Here is a 21,372-nt window from a genome sequence, read left to right on the forward strand (position 1 = left end):
ACCTGGCCACCGGCCTCCGGCTGCTGGGGCTCAGGGGCACAGGGGCTGTCACACAGCCTGCCTGTTCCCTCCCCACCACGCCTGGCTGCCCTGTCGATCCCTTCACCATTCCTGAGGCTCCCGTCAGGCAAGGTTCCTGCCCCTCAGCCCCGTGCTGTGTGGCCCTGTCACAGAACTTGCTTGGCAGCTGTCATCCTCTGTGTGAGAACACTGGTTACCTCAGTCATCGGGAGCCGCCACCTGCAGAGGAGTGGCATATTTGGTGTGCCTCATGGTTCTCATTTGTGGCATGCTGTCCTTGACAGGGTGTCACCTTGGGAACACATTGTGTCCATTTGTCTACCTTTGGTGCTGTGAACATGACTGACCAGGAGCTGTGCCAAGCTTCCCCACTGCCCCTCATAATTAGCAAGTTATATGTAAACCACCTGCAGCCATGTGGAAAGCCTGTCCCCCATTCTCTCGCTGCTAGCTGCAGTGTCCACTAGCTCTGTCCATGTGTGGGATGTTAGTGGGGCCTATCCTTGGCACCAGGCTTGGGCCAGGGCTCCTGAGTAACTGGAACTTTTGTGGGTGCTCTCTAAGCTTCCTGGACACACAACTTCAGAGGCCAAAGTTTGTTTGCCCCAGTGGGTCAGGCCCAGACCCTTGTAAGGGTTGGCGATGTGGCCCAGAAGGCAGTGAAGAAATGGTCTTAGTCTATTTTCTGCTGCTGTTACAAAATACCTGAGACTGAGTGATTTATAAAGAGTAAAGGTTTATTTGAGTCATGGATCTGAGGCGGGAAGTCCAGGAGCAAGGTGATGGTGTCTGATGTGGCACTGTGTATTAGAATGTGGTACAGGGCATCATGGGGCAGGACAGGAGGCGTAGCAGCTCAGTCTTTCTCTTTTTTGTAGTACTGAGCATTGAACCTAGGGACACTTTATCACTGAGCTACATCCTCAGCCCTTTTTATTTTTTGAGACAGGGTCTCATTAAGTTGCCAAGGCTGGCCTCAAATTTGCCATCCTCCTGCCTCAGCTTCCTGAACTGTCATGGTGCCCAGCTCAAGTATCTTCTTATAAAGCCACTAATGCCATCATGGTACCCCACTCTTTTGATTTCATCTAATCCTAATTATCTCTCAAAAGCACCACCCCATCACCACTATGCATTTGAGGATTAGGTGTCCAACGCATGAACTCTTAGGGGATACATCTGAACCACAGCAGGTAGCCTGGAGGGGAAGAACAAAACCCCCTGACGTCTCCCTTTGTCGCCCTTGCCCCTCACTTAGACAGGGCTCAAGTGGAGTCTGGCCCTAGTCCTTATCCAAAGCTAGTGGTATAGAAGCTGAAAGGGAGACTGTCAGCATCCTTTCTCAGATGCTGCTCAGGAGGGTGAGGCTGACCAGGGATTCCTAACAGGAGGCCTTGCCTGCACATTCACTGGCTGCTTCACCCTTGGCCTGAGGTCCCTAAGCAGCAGGGATGGTGTCCTGTCCCTCCCTAGGCTCCTTGGGCCCAGGCCTTCTCTGGCACTTGTTGCACCCCAGAACATTCTTGCACCTGAATGAGAGGCCAGCTCCTTCATCCACCAGACCCCTTCCTTCGACTGGCCCACTTCTCCAGACACCAGGGGTTCCCCACAGCAGTCACCACAACACTGTCAGAACCAGGACCTCATACCAAATGTGCTTCTGCAAGGACTTCTGCCCAGCCATTTCGTGTTCCACCTCAGACTGATATCGTCCTTCTGGCCAAGGATTGCTGTTCCATAACAGCATACGTAATCCTCATCCTTGCCTTTTGAAGCACCCCCTTAGAGATGGGCATGGTGGCACATGCCTGTGACCCCAGCTACTGTGAAGTCTGACTGGATTGCAAGTTTGAAGCAAGTCTGGGCAACGTAGTGAGACCATCTCAAAATGAGAAAATGGCAGCCTGGAGCTGTAGCACAGTGGCAGAGCACTGCCTGGTCCACCCCCAGGACCACACATATGACAAGGCTTCTCCTTACCTCAATAGCTGTGAAAACGCAGTTTACTATGGCTGTAGATGTTCACAATACTCATTCCTAAATAAATACTATTATTTGAAGTATCTCTGGTTTTTCTTTTCTTTTTGTACAAGGGATTGAACCCAAAGCCTCCTGCATGCTAGGCAAGTGCTCTGCCACTGAGCTATGCCCACAGTCCTTTTTCAAGATGGCCTTGCTAAATTGCTGAGGCTGGCCTTGAACTTGCCCACTGGGTAGCTCGACCACAGGTGTGTACCACATGTCCAGTTCTCTGTTATTTAGTGTGACAGTGTAGGTGTATGGGAGAGGATTTACCAGGGAACTGACTCATGTGATTTTGGCTGCCAACAAATCCCCTGACAGGCAATCTATAAGCTAGAATCCTGGGACACTGGTACGAGTGGCTCAGTTCAAGTCCAAAGGCCTCAGAACCAGGGAAGCTATTGTGTAACCTCAGAGACTAAAGGCCCCAGAACTCTGTCGGGCCACTGGGCTCAGTACTAGGGTCCAAAGGCCAGAGAACCTGGAGTCCTGATGTCTAAGGCAGGAGAAGGGTGTGTCTTGAGTCCAGCAGAGACCACTGCACCTTTGCTGTTTGCTTCCTCTGGTTCCCCAGCAAACTGAATGGTGCCATCCACTCAGACTCTCAGGCCACGCTCCTCTGGACACACCTAGAATAAGGCTCCATCAGCTCTCCCCATATTCCACAATACAATCAAGGTGATGCCCAAAATTAACCTTCACAGGTATTTGTGATTTTTGTGTCTGTACAAAGGGGAGTCAGAGTCTCACCAACCTCCCTCCCAGATCATGGACCCTCAAAAACATCACAGCTGCTGCAGGGGTCAGGGCCAGGCCAGAGGCTGGGCTCCTGTCTGGGCAAAGTGACCTCTGTAGAAGAGGCCTTCCTCGGCCAGCTAGGTTGTGAATGCTCAGTCCCTGGTCTCTCTGGGTACTCAGCCTCCCACAACCCCCAACAGCTCAGGGCCAAGACTGCCTGCTTGGCTGCTGGTCTGTGAACACAGTGTGCATTGTGTATACTGCCCTTCTGCAAGCACTGATGCCATGTCTACTGTAACCCCATGTCCAGGGAACGGCCACTTCTGGGCAAAAGACCGTGGTCTGAGCTAAGACACAGGCAAGAACTGGGCTCCTTTGGGATTAAGAGTGAGCTGAGCTCAGCTCCGTTTGGAGGCCATGGTGTGGCTCTAGCCACCAGGACCCAGAAGCCGGTGTCCTGCCCACCCTGGTCAAGGACACCAGGAAATCCTCTCCTTGAAAGCAGGTGAGAAAGGCTCAGCAGCTCACTCACCTGGTGCTGCCACCCACTGGAGGGACAGCTCTCACAAAAACCTCCAGCACCTCATGAAACAAGCTGCAGTGTCCCTGCGGCTTGGCACTCAGTAAAGTTCACATTTTCAGCTTTGGACAGCAGGGAGGGTCACTCGAGTGTGGTGCTGCTCATCCAGGGGTGTAAAGAGCACCTGCTGCTGGGGAAGGAGGTTCTTGCCGGTCCTTGTCTGCCAGGCAGACCCGAGAGGTGTTGGAGCTGGGGCCTCCTCTGGTGCCCTCAGGCACATGGTCATTGTAATGACATGACTGCTGCTTCTGCACAGATCTCTTTCCAGGAAGCCTGAATCGTCCTGTGATCACATGCAGCAGTAGCACTTTATTCTGAAAGGCTGCACTTGGGTCAGCTTTGATGACTTTTTGGGGTTTTTTTTCGGTATCATATGTCATAAAATTCACCCATTTTGAGCACACCACTTTGACTTTCAGTAACCTCACCAAGTGGCATGACTACCACCAGTCAAAAGAATCCTGAACCGTTAAGGGCACGGGTGCCCTCTCCCCCAGCTCCTGACATTTACTACCCTACTTTTTGTCTACGGATTGGCCTTTCTGGACATTACAAATAAGTGGAATTACATCATGTGTGGTTTTAAGCTTCACTCGCGGATCAGTACTCCGTACCTGTTGACGGGCAAAACGCTCTACCGTGTTTTACCAATGATCTGGTGGGTCTTCGGGAGGTTTCCTAAGGACGTTCACGCACAGGTCTCAGTGCTGACGGACGGCGCTCCACTTTTGAGCTACAAGTCGTTACGTACGTGCCTCGTGCAAATGCCTTCTCACGTAAGCGGCTAGCGATGACCCTCGGCCCGCCCTGTGCGTGGCAGCTGCCGCAGGCTCCCCGGACCCGACCCGGCCCGGCGGCTTCACGCGGAGAAGGCTGCCCCAACGCGCGGCGGTCAGCCGCGGGCCTGCGCGCTGCCGCCAAAGTCCGGCGCGCTGGCGGAGGTCCCGCCCCCGAACCTCCGAGGGTCTACTGGCCGTCTCCGCCCTGCGAACCGGGCCAACGTGCTTGAGGCGACGCCCTCTGCGAATCTCAGAGAAGCGGGCGCAGCTTACCAGAGGACTCGATAGTCCTGGATGCAGTCACGTGGCCTCCACCGAGGGCCGGCGGCGCGTGGAAACTGCCCTGAGTTCCAGGCACCTGATTGACGAAAGTTAGGGAGGGGGCGGGCCTTTCGGGCGCGATCGACGTGCGGGCCGCCCAATGGTTCTTTGGTGCTGGCCGAGGGGGACCCGGGAGTGCGAGAGGTGTTGTCGGCTCGTGGGCGGGGCTGCCGGGGCTCCCTGGGACGCCGCGGGAGGTGGTAATGCTGACGGACGTGAAGCGGGACCAATGGTTCAGGAAAAGCGGGAGGCGAGTACCCAATGGCGACGGTGTCGAGGCGGGGCGTTCGCTGACCCCGCAACGGTGTGTGGGAAACGGCGAGGGCTGTCGGTTGTGAAGGACTGGCGGCCCGGCCAACATCCTCGGGAAAGGGGACGGCGGATGGCCAATGGCGACGGCTAGGGGTCAGGGCGGGGCGGCGAGGGGGCGGGCAACCGGAGGCTCCGCGGCTCTGTGTGGGCAGCATGGGGGGGTGGGGCTGACGTGACGGACGGGCGGTCCGACCAATGGTCCGCGGAGGGCAGGCGGTTGGCGGCCAATGGCGGCGGCGTGGCCGGGGGCGGGGCGGCGGTGCTGCGCGGCGCTGTGCGGGAAGCGGCGGGCGGCGGCGGCGAAGGCGGCGAGGCTGAGGTGAGGTGGAGCGGCCGGGCGGTCGGGGCCTTCGCGGCGGTCCCCGAGCCGCTCACCCGCCTCCGCCCGCAGGTCCGGCGGCGGCGCCGGTGGGCCGCGGCGGGCGGGAGGATGGGCTCCCAGGGCAGCCCGGTGAAGAGCTACGACTACCTGCTCAAGTTTCTGCTGGTGGGCGACAGCGACGTGGGCAAGGGCGAGATCCTGGAGAGCCTGCAGGACGGCGCGGCCGAGTCCCCATACGCCTACAGCAACGGTAGGGCGGCGGCCTGGCGGGAGGAGGGCGCGCCGCGAGCCGGCCGAGGCCCGGACCGTGCGGCGGGGGCCGGCGGGGCCTGGTCGGGCGCGGCTGGCTCTGCGCGAGGGGCAGTCCGGCCGCGCCGCCCGCGAGGGCTCCGCTCGGGCTGCCTGCCGCTCGCGCGGAGGAAACACCCCGGCAGCGATGTTATTAAACATCCCTTTAACTTCCGGGTGCATGGCTCCAGTACACAAGGTGGATTGCATCACCAGCGCTTGCCCGAGCCTGCCTCGGGGGCAGGTGTGTAAGCAGAACGCGTGGTGCGCGGTGGCGGGGGCCGTCAGGGTGTGTCTTCAGAAGGTCGGGGGCTCCTGATTCCAGAGGAGCTGGTGGCCAGTCAGCATCCAGCCTTTCAAAGCCCCTTTCGTGCTCTGGAAGTGCTGTCTCGCCTGATTGTGCTTTCCTGTGCTTGTTCTCTGCCTTCTTGCTTTGTTTCTTGGGCTCTTGTCAGTCCTCTCCGACTGCCCTGAGCATTTGCAGTTTGCTGAATCGCTTGCCCGCGGGCAGCTGAGTGTGGGCGTGGTGTCTCCCACCCCTTGGTTTTAGGATTTGTCAAGGGTGCTCCTCAGCTGGACCGGTGCAGAGGGCCCTACCTTTTGAGCAGCAGTGCCAACTCCTGAAGCCCCTGCTCTTGGTCTCAGCCTAGAGCAGATTTCTCCAAGGGTCAGAGAGGAAGAGCCATGGGTTTGTTTTTAGGTGGGGGGACCCATATCTAAGGGGACCAGCTAGGCCCCCTTGACTAGTACTTGACATTCCAGGGGTTATCCTCCTGCTCAGATAGGTGATCAGGTTGTTTTTCCAGTAGTGCTGTCACTTCCTGGCACCAGACTCCCAGGAGGTTAATGCAGGAGTGCAGGTGGGGTTGGGCTTTATAGGGGATTAGTGTTTTCTCAGGGATGTTAACTTGTGTTTCTGAGGCTCAGTTCAGTTCCACTGGCTAGTCCACCAACTCCATCTCATGCACACACAGTCACTAGCTGGAGAGATAGGACTCTTCTTTCTTTTCTGTTCCCTTTGTCAGGCTGCTGTGTCTTCCTGCAATATGTTCAACAAAGTGGAACTTGTAGTGCATAAAATGTGGAGATCTACAAGACATGGTGGGCTTGTATCACAGGGGTCCATCTGCTGGAAGTGGCGCGGAAAGTCTGCACTAGACTGATGGCAGGGCCAGGGCACACTTCTGCCCCTGACCGTGTCCTGCAATGTCAAGTTGGTGGTATCAGTGTCCAGGGCTCTTGAAGTTGAGACATGCCCAGCACCAGGAGTGCTCCTTGTCAGAGCTTCAGCTTGCTGACCCTGAGAGTGTTTGTCACAGGGTGAACTTGGTGGGTCTGAAAACAAACACTTTGGCCTCCTTAGGGAGAATGTTGGGAGTTTGGAAGTTCCAAAGCTGCTGGTTCTCAGGATTCAGTACTGTGTAAGTTTGCTGCTATCTGAAAGATTTGTGGTAGTTAGGAGCTTTGGATTTCTAGTTGCTCTATAAAGAATAGGTGAATATTTCTCTTTCCCCTTTGTTAGTAGAAGTGCCTTGTGTGTATGTTTCCAGTTTCTTGTTCTTGGCCTAAACTTGTCTGGTTCCTTTAATCAGGTGGCAGGCAGGTCCCCATCTAGTGAGGGGCATGCTTCTGCAGGGTGACCCAGTCCTTCCTGATCACAGCTGGATCACTTACCTTTCTTGAAGGCAGGTGTAGCTTGTTCGTCAGACAAGTACACAAGCAAGTTCCAGCTCCAGCTTCACAAACACTCGTGTCATCACAACGGCCTCTTGGAGCAGTGGCAGTGTGATGCTTTGTCCAGGTGCCCACACCTGTGGGGTCTTGGTTTTGCATCTCTGTGAAACTTTGGTTTCCCTTTCTCCTAGTATGTAGCAGTGGTTTTAGAGGAATGGTCCTACTCTGTTTGGGTCAGAATAGGACACCAAATAGATATTCCACCTGGTTATCCACAGGGGCATTTGCTTTCTGGCAAAAGCATCTCTACTTGGTTTTGGGAGTCATCAGGGGAGGGTGTGCTTCCTGTGAGCAGCTTCTACTCACTGGCCTGCTGCTGGTGGTGCTTAGGTGTGGCCCTGGGGTGTTGGGTCTGTGTTGGTTTTGAGGCAGTATGCTGGGTACTCACACTTGAACCCAGGAAGCATCCCACTGCAGAACACAAGCCTGTCCTTGTTCCTCCTCAGTTAAGGTAGTTACATCCTCCTACTGGGTTCCTACAAAACTTCCCTGAGTGTTAGGGGCCTCCAGGAAAGTCTGATGTGATTTGTATGCCTACAGCCTGGAAGATTTGTGTGGGTTAGTGAGATGAGTCCCCTGTTCCTTTGGGAGTCAGTATTGGTGGAAGCTTCTGAGTGGTGCCTTGTCCATTGAGCCCAGGGAGTTAGGAGGGAGGCAGGGTATTATGAACAGAGCAAGGCTGACATGGAGGTTTGCTATGAATGTTGGGGCCTTGTGGTTATAGATATGTTTGTGGGACCAAATGATGCTATTCCCCCAAAGTGAAGACACTATGTGCCTGTGTCCTAGGCAAGCTGTGAACTCCCTGTAGGAGCCAGGGCCAGAGTGCCATATCAGCGACCCAGAGGCCAGTCCAGAGATCGCCTTCCACTCTTATTCAAAGCTTGTTTCTCTCCGAAGTGCAGATTCTAGGGGAAGCTCGAAGTGCTCCTCTGAGCAGTTTTTCCCTGAGTCAGAAAACGTCTTTAGGTCAAGTATCCCATGTTCTCATCTGTCGCCTTATGTGCTCGCACCAGGTTTGCATTTGGGAGTGCTAACTCAGTGTGTTTTTAAGTGAATGGACAGCCTGTGCACGGCTTCCTGGGACTATTGCTTGGTGCTGGTCACATGGTCACCATGGCAACCCCTCACATTTGTTCGTTCTTTATTTGGCTGGGTGCTCAGGTCTGGGTTTCTTGGTCTAATTTGTCAGGGTCCTGTGTTATAAACAAAGTTTTGTGGTAGCGCTTTGGCCTCAGGAGGAACAGGAGCAATCACCATGGTAACAGCTAATGCCTCCAACGTGTGATGTGTCCCCAGCACACTACTGAGTGGTTCTCTTTATTCCTCATTTGATCTTTGCCACCACCTTGTAAGAGAGGTGTTGTTTCCCCCATTTTACAGATGAGGAACTGAGGCTCAGAGAGGCAGAGAGACTGCTGCTGTCGAGAGCAGTATGGTCACTGTTCCTGGTTGTAGCCTTCTCATTTGGAGGGAGGTAGACAGACCTCAAACAGTGGAGTAGCAGAGGAATATGGCTCTTCTCTCCTTGCCCCATCTTCACTTCTGGTGTTGGGACTGGTTAATGCGTACCCACTGCTTCTGTACACTGCTTGAGACCTTTGAGAAGTTGACCTCAGAGGACCTTTCCCAGCTCCACCTTGACCCCTGCCTGCTTCTGGGAACCCACATCATTGTTTGGAGTTGGAACTTCTTTTTTTGCAGCGCTGGGGATAAGAACCCAGAACCTTACCCATATGAGACAAGTGCTTTCCCACTAGCTGCGCCCCTCACTCAGGAGTTGGCACTTTTGTGTGTGTGGTGCTAGGGATTGAGCATAATGACACTTTTGCTTTAGCACTGAGCTACATCGCAGCTTTCCTTTTTTCTTTTCTTTCTTTTTTTTTTTTTTTTTTTTTTTTCCATTTTTTATTTTGAGACAGGATCTCAGTAAGTTGCTGAGTCTGGTCTCAAACTTGTGATCCTCCTTAGCTTCCCACATTGCTGGAATTATAAGTGTGTGATACCATGCCTAGCTAATTGGCACCTTTTTTTTTTTTTTTTTTTTTGGTACTAGGAATTGAACCCAAGGTCACTTTGCTACTGAGCTACTTCCCTAGCCCTTTTTATATTTTATTTAGAGATGGGATCTCACTGAGTTGCTTAGGGCCTTGCTAAGTTGCTGAGGCTGACTTGAACTTGCCATCCTTCTGTCTCTACCTCCAGAGCCACTGGGATTACAAGCATCTGGCATAATTGGAACTTTTTGATGGACTATTACAATTACTCTGAAGGCAGGTTAGGCCTTTCAGGTGCTGACCTTCCAACTCTGTGACATATGCTGTCCTCCCCAGAGTCCACCAGGCTTGAGAACAACAAGGAAGAGACCCTTTAAGATGTGACGCAGCAGGCTGGGGGAGGTGCCACAGGCTGGGGGAGGCGAAGCATGTTGGGACATGATGAGAGTCTACAGAGGCAGACCTGGCAGAGGGTCAAGCATAGCTTCCTGGAGGAGGGGGCATCTGAAGTGAGACCCAGGGTGGGCAGGAAGAGTAAGCCAGACCAGTGGTCCTCAAGCATGGGAGCTGCTGAAGTTCACCAAAGTGCTCAGGTCCTCCCTAAGCTCCGCAAGTAGGAAGGCCACTGTTAGCCAGGTTTAGAGGAAGGCAGGCAAGGACAGCTTGCTCAAGGGCCTTGGGGGAGAAGACCAGTGCTGGCCCCAGGCAGTGTTGCTGGGGGCCAGTGAGAGTTCTTAACTGCAAACGAAGCTTCCTTTTTCCTTTTGCTTTCCTACCATCCTGGGCAGGCGCCTGGGACCTGGGACCAGCAACCACTGCCCCTCTGTCCTCTGTAGCCTTTCTACCTCCCTCCCAGGTGTTCCCATCATGGCCAGGCTCCAGAGCCATGAACAGGAGCAGCAGGTTTGCAGAGGCCACTAGTAGGTCTGTCTGTACGTGGCAAGGTTTTTCCTTTTACCTCTTTGCCATTATCTTGTCCCACCTGCCCCTGTTAGGACAGATTTCCATGTCTGTGCTATCAAATTATGCTAATTGTGCTGCTTTGTAAATAGCATTAACACAGCCTTTCCTAAATTTTCAGAAAACAGTTAGTAGGTAGAATACTTAATTGTGTTTTCCTGGGTCTTTAGCATTGTCATAAATTCTTTTGGGTGACACAGCAAATGCTTAAGTGGCAGGTACACAGCAAGTCCAGCTAGCTCTTGTGCAGAGTTGTGTGGTACCAGTTGGAATTTTTGTGTTGTGTATACATACTGGCATCTTTTCCTTCTATGTGACTGTGTCTTGGATAATGAACTAAACTTAACACTGTTTCAGGAAGAAAACCACATCAGGAAGCTGAGAAGTTGGTGAGAAGGACACAAAAGGAAAGATCTGGTCCTTGGGGGTCCTTTTGCCTCCTGTTCTGCTTGAAGATTGTAGCTGGAAAGGTGTGAAATTGCTGATCCCAGGAAAACTGCTGCTTACCTGGGTCTGAAGCCTGTGGCAAGTGCATGTAGAACAGGAAAGGGACAGAGCTGCACCCAGGCCCTTCTGGTGGGCAGCATCTAGGATGGACTCCTGGCCACATGGGTGTGGTGGGGCATGGGGGCCATTTTGGCCAGGACAATGTCCTCTATCACATGAGAACATAAGGAAAGGTCTTTGGCATCCAAATTCTGACTGGGAAAAAGCTGCAAAAAGAATGCAAGAGGAGCAGGATGTGGGTGGGAGCGGGGCTTCTGATCCCAGCACCTCTGGAGGCTGAGGCAGAAGGAGGATTCCCAAGTTTGAGTCCAGCATCCGCAACTTAGGGAAACCCTGTCTCAGAATCTCAGAATTTACAATTGAAAGCGACTTGGGATATGGCTCAGTGGTAGAGAACCCTGGGTTCAGTCCTCAGTACCACAAAAAGAAAACAAATGCAAGAGGAAAGTGAAGGTGGCTAGTTAGGCCTGCTGACCACCAGGCTGTAAAGAGAGTGTTAGGGACCAGCAGCCACAAAGGCAGGGGGAGAGGGGCTGACTGAGCCAAGATCTAGGCCTGTGAGATCATGCTTAAGCAGAAGATGCATGAAAAAGTGGGTCCTGTGAGTCCTTTTGCTAACAGATGTAAATAAGGTAAACTTTGACTTTGAATTTAACAGGGTAAAAGATGTGTGCTAGCTGCTGGCCCGGTAATGAGGGGAGATGCTGATGTCCATAGTGCCCAGCTCGTTGTTACAGTCAGAGTGTTGAACACAGCATTAGTCTGTGGGTGTTTGTCTTTCAGAAGGTAGAGGAAAGGACAGGGCAAGGATGAGGGGGTGTCAAGGACATGAGGGCATGAGCAGGAAGATAGCAGGGCATGATGAGACATGGCCAAGCATTGACTGCCTGGTAAGTGGCAGGTACTTCTAAAGCAGGGGGAAGCAATCCTCAGCCAGGCCCTCAGAATGGCATCAAGGGAGGAGAGGTGGGCAGGCAGTGGTGTCTGGAGGAGCCTTTTTTTTTTTTTTTTGGTACTAGTTATTGAACCCAAGGGTGATTAATCACTGAGGCATATCCCTACCCTTTTATTTTATTTTTTGGGGACGAGGTTTCAGTAAGTTGCTGGGGTTGCCTTCGCACCTGTGATCTTCCTGCCTCAGCCTCATGAGCTGCTCGGATTAGGTGTGGCCACTGTATCCACCTTGGAGAAGTCTTATAACCAAACTATGTCTAGTGTTCCATGTCAGGGAAGCTTTGAGCCACAGAAAGGGCTTCTGGGTGCAAGAAAGAGTTGGTTGTATATTAGATGACAGAGAGGGCTGCCCAGGTCTGCAGTGGCCTCTACCGTCTTCACAGTGGCCATGATCCTAAAGCCAAAATATCTGTGAAGAATTTAAATCTCTGCATGGATGACATGTGCTCCTGGTACCTCTGACTAACCCTGGTGAAAGGTGTCCCCATCGTGAGTGAGGATGTCCATCCCATGATCTTTGAAAGATCAGAGGGTGGAAGAAGAGCTGAGTTCTGGAAAGGGGCAAGAAACGTACAATTGGCAGAATGATTCAGAGTAAATAGCCAGTTGCCAGAACCACTGAACCAGGGAATTAATGTCAGCCTGGGACAGAGAGCTAGGTCTGGTGATAGACTTTTGTTGGCACAGGTAGGGACAGCACCACTGCTGAAGTGGGCTTGGTCCTTCCAGCAGTACATGGTAGCATTGTGTAGCCTGGTTCCTGGGGCTCCTCCCAGCGTTGCAAGGCTCTCACTTCTCTTCCTGGGCCAGGGCAGGGCGAGTGCCTCTTTGTCCAATCTGCATGACACCTAACTGGGACGGTTTCTGTATAGGATGAATTACATTGGGATTTAAGACACTTTGAACGGGCTTAAGGACTAAATGAACGAAATGACATTTATTGGGCTATATGTGTTAATCAGCTTTTTGTCACTGTTACTAAAGAACAGTGTATGACAAGATCAAATTAGAGGAGGAAACTTTTATTTGGGCTCATGGTTTAGAGGTTTAGCTCATGGTCATCAGATCCTTTGCTCTGGGCCTAAGGTGAGGCACAATATCATGGTGGAAGGAAGTGGTGGAGGAACATTGATCTGTTCATGGCAGCCAGTAAGCAAAGGGAGAAAGGGAAAGAATCCTTCCAGGAAGTGCCCCCATTGACCCACTTCATTCAGCCATGCCTTGCCGCACTTGCCTACAGTTAACACCAAGGTGGTTCATTCAAACAAGAATGGATTGGTTAGTTTACAGCTCTCACAAGCCAATCATTTCACCTTTGAACATTCCTGCATTAACACAGGAGCTATCCAAACCATAATAGGCTGCCACGGTTCTCTGCTTGGGTCCAGAAAATTGCTGCTACAGGAGAGGGGAATGTGGCCAAAGGAACCAAGATCACTGCTGAGGCTCCTTGCTATACTCCATGTCACGAGCCTTGCTCTGAGGGGTGACTATGTCATCAGACTTGGCCCAGATGTGGTGCCCATGCCTTCGCAGTATTCTTCAGGCTGAGGTCTGCCACACCACTGTTGCAGGGCCTAAGAGACCCATGAGCAGAAGAGCCCTGCTAAACAGCACGGAGCAGGCTGCAGACCTGTCTTCAGTCCTGGAGCTCTGGGGTGCCTCTTGCACCTGCCTGATCCTGCCCTGGTGGGGTTGGTGGATGTTCAGTGGTATTCCTTCACCTCAACTATGAAGTAGTGTCTCCCTGTTGGTGGCTTGTCTCCTCCCTATGCTGCCATAAGTCAGAAACATCTTTGTATGTTAAGTGTCTGTATGGACTCGAGGTTCTGTTCCTTTACTGGTTGGTGTTCACATAGCTCCCCCTGCATGTGGGGCCCCATCAGGCAACTCTGAGCCTTTACTGTGACCTGCATCCCTCAGCATAGCCCTGCTTCTCTTAGTGGAGAGAGGTATTACATCAACAATCTTAATCTTCTTCCTTCTTTCTTCTTCTTTCCTTTCTTTCTTTCTTTCTTTCTTTCTTTCTTTCTTTCTTTCTTTCTTTCTTCTTTTTCTTTCTCCTCCTCCTCTTCTTCTTCTTCTTCCTTCTTTTCTTCTTTCTTCTTTCTTCCTCCTCCTCCTCCTCCTTCTTTCTTCCTTCTTTTCTTCTTTCTTCCTTCTCCTCCTCCTCCTCCTCCTCCTCCTTTCTTCCTTCCTCTTCTTTCTTCCTTCCTCTTCTTTCTTCCTTCCTCTTCTTTCTTCCTTCCTCTTCTTTCTTCCTTCTTCTTCTTTTCTTCTTTCTTCCTTCTTTTTCTCCTCCTCCTCCTCCTTCTTCTCCTTCTCCTTCCTCTTCCCCACCACAGTGCTGGGGATTGAACTGAGGGTCTTGTGCTTGTTGGGCCAGCACTGTACCACTGAGCTATTTCCTAGTCCCATCAGCTTCTTGAATGACTTCTATTAAGCATGGATGGTGCTGCTGCTGATGATGAGTAGTAATAGTAGTAGTAGTAGTACCAGGAATTGTACCCAAGGGCACTTAATCACTAAGCCACATCCCCAGCCCTTTTTATTTTAGTTTAGCTACAGGGTCTCACTAAGTTGCTTAGGGCCTATGAGGCTGACTTTGAATTTGTGATCCTCCTGCCTCAGCCTCCCGAGATGCTGGGATTATAGGTGTGCACCACCACACCCCATTTAAGGAATTAATATATTGAACTTTTGGAAGAATTCTGGTGCCTAAGTGTGACATAGACAGCTAAACTCATTATCAGCAAGTGAGTGAAGTCAGGGTTGTTGTCTGTGGGAACAGAAGGGTTTGAATTCCCCAACCGTTTTTATCTTTTATTACAACAGTGTGACGATTTCTTAAAAATGGCCCAGCAAAGCCAGATGTGGTGGTGTACCCCTGTAATCCCAGTGACTTGGGAGACCAAGGTAGGAGGATTGCACTTAACAAGACCTTCAGCAACTTGGCAAGATTCTGCCTCAAAAAAATTTAAAAATGAAAAGCATCGGGAATGTAGCTTAATAGTAGAGCACCCCTGGGTTCAATTCCCAGAACCAAAAGAAAAGAAAGAAAAAAAGGAAGGAAGGAAGGAAAGAAAGAAAATGTGACTCTCTCACTTTGTATTCTCATCAGCAACGCATGAGAGTTCTAGTCGCTAAACTTCATGGCCAATATTTGATACTATCAAATTTTTTATCTCTTAGTAACTCTCTTGAGGTATAATTTATGTACAAAATACTTGTTTGCATTTAAAGTTTGGAATTCAAGGAGTGTTGACAGCTTTTCACATTTAGAAACTGATGCCACACACAGTCCTCCTGTAGACCACTCCTGCCCACTCTGGGACCAGGCAACTGGTGATCTTTGTGTCACTGTGGATTTGCTTCATTTTCTAGATCTTCTGTAGAATGGAGTCACATATATGAACCTCTCCTGTATGGCTTCATCCGACATTTCCTGGGAGGGAGTTGTACCTTGTCATGGTTAGTGCCCTCCCTTCTCTGTGCTGTGTGGCTCCCATGTGTACAGACCATGGTGCCTAGTTCTGTTCTATAGATGGGCTTTTGGATGGCTTCTGTCTTTGGGTTGTTCTGAAGAGTGTACTTGCAAAAATTCTCACACACTTTTGGCAAACTGTCTATGCATTTCAATGAGGGATGTGCCCAGGAGTGGACGTGCTGGTTGCAGGGCATGCATATGCTCAGCCTCGAAAGATACCCACAGTTTTCCAAGCAGTTGAACGGTTTTTCCCTGGCAGGATCCTCTACCCTTTCATTTCAGCCAGGGTGGTGGTAGGATGCCTGTTTCTTTGTAACAGCCATAGAACAGTTTCATCCTCTGGAGCCACTTTTTGCTATTTAACCATTCCCCAGTGGAAATATTTTTACTTTGTATCTAGTGATTTATAATAAAACAGTGCTGCAGTAAGTAGTCTTTAGTAATGTTTACACCATTCTGTTTCTTTTCTCTTGATGCTGTATCATGTTACCTTTCAGTGCTGGAGATTGTAAATCTGACCCCAACTTTCCTGAGCTAATCAAGGTTCAGGTTGTTGGCAGGTGCATTGCTTTCTGCAGGATCTGGAGGAGAGTCTGATTCCTCGCTTTTTGGGTTGTTAGCAGAATTCGGTTTTCTGTAGTTATAGGACTGGAATTCCTGTGTATTTACTAGCTATAGACTGGGCACCAGCCATTAGAGGTCACCTGCTTTCTATACCTGTGACTACTTCCTCCATCTTTAGGACTGGCAGCAGTGGGTCACGTCCCTCTCATGCTTCGAATCTTTCCACTTCCTTCTGTCTGATCTAACTAACTTATATGAGGCTTTTAAGGAGTCATGTAAATGAACCAGGTCCACCCAGAGAATCCAGGAGAATATTCCATCTCAACAGCCATCTTCACTTTGCCCTATGAACTAACCTGTTCTCATTCTTTTCTTTTTGTTACTGGGGATTGAATCAAGGGTTACTTTACTATTGACCTACATCACCAGCACCACCTGCTCACTCTTTTTGAGACAGGGTCTTATCAAGTTGCCCAGGCTGGCCTTGAACTTGGAGTTCTCTGTCTCAGTCTCCTGAGTAGCTAAGTTTATGGGCCTGAGCCAACTGCACCCTACTCTAATCCATTTCTTTCTTAAAATTGTTCTACAAACTTAAATTTATAACATTAAACCACTGTTCATCAATACCCAAGAAAAGGGAATACAAAGATTTAAGAATACTTGCTTCTTTACAGAGCACGGTGGCGCATGCCTGTAATCCCAATGACTCGGGAGACTGAGGCAGAAGGATCAAAAGTTCAAAGCCACTCTCAGCAACAGCAAAGCACTAAGCAACTCAGTAAGACCCTATCTCTAAATAAAATACAAAATAGTACTGGGGATGTGGCTTAGCGGTTGAGTGCCTCTGAGTTCAATCCCCAGTACCCCCCAAAAAACAAGAATGCTTGCTTCTTGTCGGGCATGGTAGTGTATACCTATAATCCCAGCAATTTGGGAGGCTGAGGCAGGAGGATTGTGAGTTCAAAGCCAGCCTAAGCAACTTAGTGAGGCCCTAAGCAACTGAGCAAGACCTTGTCTCTAAATAAAATATAAAAAAGAGCTGGGGAAGTGGCTCGGTGGTTAAGTGCCCCTGCATTCAATCCTTGGTACCAAAAAAAAAAAAAAAAAAAAAAAATGTATTCACCTAGCATGTGCAAAACCCTGGTTTCAATCCACATTACCATGGTGGGGAAATGAATATTTGCTTCTCTCTGCATGTGGTGGCAGAAGTAGGATATCCCCACTGTGCTCCTGGCAAAATGATGCTGTCTGAAACAATAGGATTCGGGAGCCCAGGGACCTGGTGCACGGACTTTAGGAATTCCTCAAGTTGCATCGTTTTCTCAGCCATAGTGCCAGACTCCAGAGCATGCTCTTTGCATGATTCTCACATGGGGCTATCCATGGCATTGATTCCCACTAGGCTTCCAGAGCCCACTGTGTTCACTGTTTTCAGAGCCAGCTCATCCATTGCATTTCCAAAATTATGGCTCAGTCTGGGCCAAAGATTGCAACTGCTGGCTATGCTTCCAAGTAGAACACTGTTTTGATCAGCTTTTTCATCACTGTGACCTAAAGACCCAACAAGAACAAATAGAGGGGAGAAAGTGTATTTGGCTCACAGTTTCAGAGGTCTCAGTCCATAGATGGCCAACTCCATAGCTCTGGGTCTGAGATGAGGCAGAGCTTCATGGCAGAAGACTGTGGTGGAGAAAAGCAGCTCAGTATGTGGTAGTCAGGAAACAGAGAGCTCCACTCACGGGGACAGAATGTGAACCCAAAGTGTGCCCCCAGTGACCCACCTCCTGCAGCCACACCCCACCTGCCTGCACTCACCACCCACTTAACCCTCCAAGTGGGTTAAATCCAGTGATTATGGTACAATTTATAATCTGATCACTGCATTTCTGAAAATTTTTACATTGTCATCTCACACATGAGCTTTTGGGGGACACCTCATATATAAACCATAGCAACACAAAAGGATCTCTTAATTTCTGCACCAAAAACACCATGTCCAGCTGGAAATCCTTGGTGTCAGAAGTGGCAACCAAAGAATCTCTCCCACTGGGCCTCTGTAGCACCAGTACTGCTGACGATGTTGGGACCAGCCACCAGAAGGGCACACTGAGCACCTTTCAAAGGACATCTTGTAAGGTTCTTTTTGTTGCTTTGTTTCAATAGATTTTTATAGTCTGGGTCAGGAGAGCGAGTGTGTACTTTCTGTTAGGTGTTAACATGGTCTGAGTGCATTTTGCTGCAGCCTGTTGGTTAGCTCATGATTTCTGTGAGTCACACTTGCCCCACAGGGCCTCAGCTCCTCCCATAGGTGCTCACTGAGGTGTTGGCCAGGGCTGGATTTTATCTGAGGGTCCACTAGAGAAGGTTGCCTTCTAGGCTCAGCTCCTAGTTAGCTGTCAGCCACCCTCAGTTCCTGGCATCTTCATAGGGTGGCTTACTTCACAAAACCAGCCAACTGGAATCCAGTCTCATGAAACAGTCTTGGAAGGGACATGCATCCATATTCTGTTGATCAGAAGCAAGTCCCAGGTCCCATTCACCCTCCAGGGTTTGAGTCCCAGAAGCCAGACCTAGGCCCACTGGTAGGCTCCTGCAGACTGCTCTTTTCTTTTCCAAGCATGTATCTTTTCTTCTGAGGTGATCAGAATCCTTCCTGGGCAGGTGTGGACAAAGCATCTCACCCTCAGGGTAAGGCAAATGAGGACAGAGGGGTTGTGTGGAGGTCCCCCCGAAGCCAGTGGTGAGCCTGTTTGCATGTCCCAGGACCACCTGAGGAAGTGCTGACCTGTTCTGAGCCTCACCTTATAAGTGCAGCATGAAGGCTGGCCCTGGCAAACCTTTAGAGGAGGATTGTGTGTGCCTGACCTCAGAGGGACCTGAGCTGGCATATGAGCCTGCTACGCTCCATACCACCATTCGTGAAAGACTTATTCTTATTGCTAGAGGACCCAGATATTCCTCTTGTGCTCTTTGTCTATCTCTGGACATTTGGTCATAACTACTTTTCTTCCTTAAGAAACAACGCACCAAGGAACAGCAGCCACCTCTCTTGGGGCAACTGCTTTGGACATCGTGTTGGAATCCACTAGTATACACTGCAGCCCATTGTGGGCTCTGCTTTTTGGTAAGCAGAGACCTGCATACAGGCTCCAACAAGTGGCTTGGGGTGACCTTCCATGTGACCCACCTGTCCTCACTTGCCTCACCACAAGGGTGAGGTGTTTGGCCCACACCTGCCCAGGGGAGGCTTCTGCCCTTCTCAGGAGACGAGAGCTGTACAACAGGAGAAACCTGTTGGGGATGAAAATGTTACCTTTCCCCTGGACACTAGCATTCTAGTTTCTGGTGCTTGACTGAAATGTACCCCCTTTTCTCCTTAAGTTTTTTTTTTTTTTTTTTTTTTTTAAATTAACCATTTTCTGTTTATTGTCACAAATTTTAAAAAACCTTCTGTGACTTTTAATTATGTTGGAAAATCGAGGAATAATTACACGTTTATTGTTGCCATTTCTTCCATGAAGACTTGAACCTCAGGCAGAACAAGGCAGCATACGTGAGTTCAGTGTTCAGAGGACTCATTCCTTGCCTGCTGGGTGCAGGTGGGTCTATGCTGAGTCTGGCTCTACAGTGTCATGAGGTTGGAGCAGCCAGCCAGCTTGTGCATAGTGGACAGATGTCTGTTCTAATTAATTGATTTATATACCCAGAGTAAAACTGATTGAGCAGATCAGAACTAAGCTGACCTCTGAGAGTTTTCAGTTCTCCTTTTTTATAGGTTTGTTATTCCTCTCCTGAGTACTTTGTGATTCTCTTGGTGTGTACTGTCTCGATTCTCACAGACCTGCTGGCATCAGTGGAGCCCTCTGAAGAAAGGCAAGTGGAGGTGGAAGGTGTGCTCTGTGCCTTGTTCTGGGTCTGTCAGACAGTTCCTGGCAGAAAGACTGTGCCAGTTATTCACCATGTTCTGCAGGAAAGAGGCTGCCTGCAGCAGATTGTCACTCCAGTGGCCCTCACGGGCCCCAAACCATCCTTCCTCCTGTGCTTCTCCAGGAACTGTGCATACAGCTCTTGAGAAAACAGGGCTCCATGAGCAGGAGTGTACATGCTATTCAGCTCTCCAAATTGCCATTGAAAACAGTCACATTCAAGAGAAAATTGGCACTTCATTTATCTTTTTTTTGACTATTCCTCCATTGCCCTTCTGGTTGGTATTATGAAGTATTCCTTCAAAGAGCAACTGGGTCAACAGCCTGGTGATTTCGATGCTCCTGCCCACCTGGCCTCCCTCAGGCTTCTCCAGGAGTAGCCCCAGAGCTGCCGTGTGCTTGCCCCTCACCTTTCTGTTGCTTGTCCTCAATCACTCCCAAAGGGCTGCACATGGGGACTGGCAGAGTAGGGAGGCCTGGGAGGCCTGGGCACCAGCTTCATGTCCCCTGTATGTGACCCTAGCCCAGGCCCAGGGCCCTTCCTAGACAGTGGCTCACATCCTCCCCTTCATTGTCCTGCAGCAGAATGCAGACAGCATAATTCTGTTAACATGCACAACTGAACTTGCCTATGTACACACACATCTGTAATGCAGAGCAGAAAGAAAAGGGATACAATTTGTGATGGAATCGTTTGTATCAAGTGTGAGAAGGGGGCAGGCAAAGTACATCTGGTGCCATGTTACATGGAATTTTCTTTCCCTAGAATAGTGAGCAGCTCTTGGCAAAATCCTGAGCAAGATTCATTCTCTCATGACTATGTAGCAGTGGCATTCCCTGGGAAACACAGTGTCAGCATAGGACAGAGTCAGGTCTCACTAGACCCTGGGCACAGGCTCTCCCTGTATGAAAACTTGACTAAGTGTCTGCACATTTGTGTGTCTCAGGACAGTTCCTCATGGTACAGAACAGTCATATACATGGTGGTTCAGCTGGTGTCTCTTACCCATGCCTCCTGATCTTGTGACAGCCAAAAGCTATTCCACAGATTCCAGACACCCCCTTGGGGTATGCAGCTCCCACAGGAGCCCTTGCTGTAGCTCATGGTCTGGGCAATAATCAGTCTTGATTACCATCAGCTTCCAGAATGGTGCTGGTATATAGTAGAAATTTAAGACTCTTGTGTGTAGTGAATTGCCACTCCTTCAAAAACCCCCTTAAGTGACAGGAAAGACATTTTTAAAATACAGAAGTCTATAAGGTAAGAAAGGTTGGGAAACAGGGTGTGCAGCCGTGGATGAGTGACGGCTGCACAGAACCTCCTGTACTCAGCATGGAGATGGGCTGCTCAGGGCAGGTGTGGGAAGCGGGCAGGGGACACGTGAGCCATGGATGCCAGACACTACCAGGGATGGTGAGGGTGGGGAAAGCACGGAGCTAGAAGCAGCCTGAGCCCATGTCAGTTCTGAACAGAGGCCCTGCACCCCACCCCAGCACTGGTGGGCAAGAGCTCATGGCAGGAGTCTTCACTGCACAACCATTAGTTAAGAGAGGTTAGTCAAGAGAGCCCCAGCAGTTCTCCTGTGAGCATCCAGTTCCCAAGCCAGAGCCACAGAGCTTCCCACAGCTTCTCAGGGTCACTCCTGAGGGGTGAAGGGACAGCCAAGGTCACCAAAATGTGAGGACAGACTAAAGCAGAGAGACAAAAGGACCTTTGAGAGCACATCTCATCACTAGTGTGCTAGAGTGACTGCCTTCAAGAAGAGGAACAAGAATGCTGTCAGGAGGACCCCCAGACTCCACAGAGCTTCTGGAAGTTGCAAATCAGCAGAAATATTTAAAACCATCGTAGAAGGGCTA

At 50.4% G+C, this 21,372-nt stretch overlaps 1 protein-coding gene across 2 annotated transcripts in view; it reads left to right on the plus strand.

Annotated features, from left to right (window-relative positions):
- RAB40C (RAB40C, member RAS oncogene family) overlaps positions 1–21,372 on the plus strand; it is a 62,005-nt gene that overhangs the window by 23,972 nt on the left and 16,661 nt on the right. The window contains exons 1-2 of one of the 2 annotated variants that reach the window (XM_079121673.1): positions 5,049–5,092; positions 5,165–5,345. In XM_079121673.1, coding sequence (XP_078977799.1) covers positions 5,204–5,345 — 142 coding nt within the window. In that variant the 5' untranslated portion in view covers positions 5,049–5,092; positions 5,165–5,203. Of the gene's footprint in view, positions 1–5,048; positions 5,346–21,372 lie in introns of those variants that run through there. The other variant, XM_079121672.1, reaches the window with a different exon arrangement.

This window comes from Sciurus vulgaris, assembly GCF_902686455.1.
Source record: "Sciurus vulgaris genome assembly, chromosome: 18".
NCBI classification, from domain to species: Eukaryota; Metazoa; Chordata; class Mammalia; order Rodentia; family Sciuridae; genus Sciurus; species Sciurus vulgaris.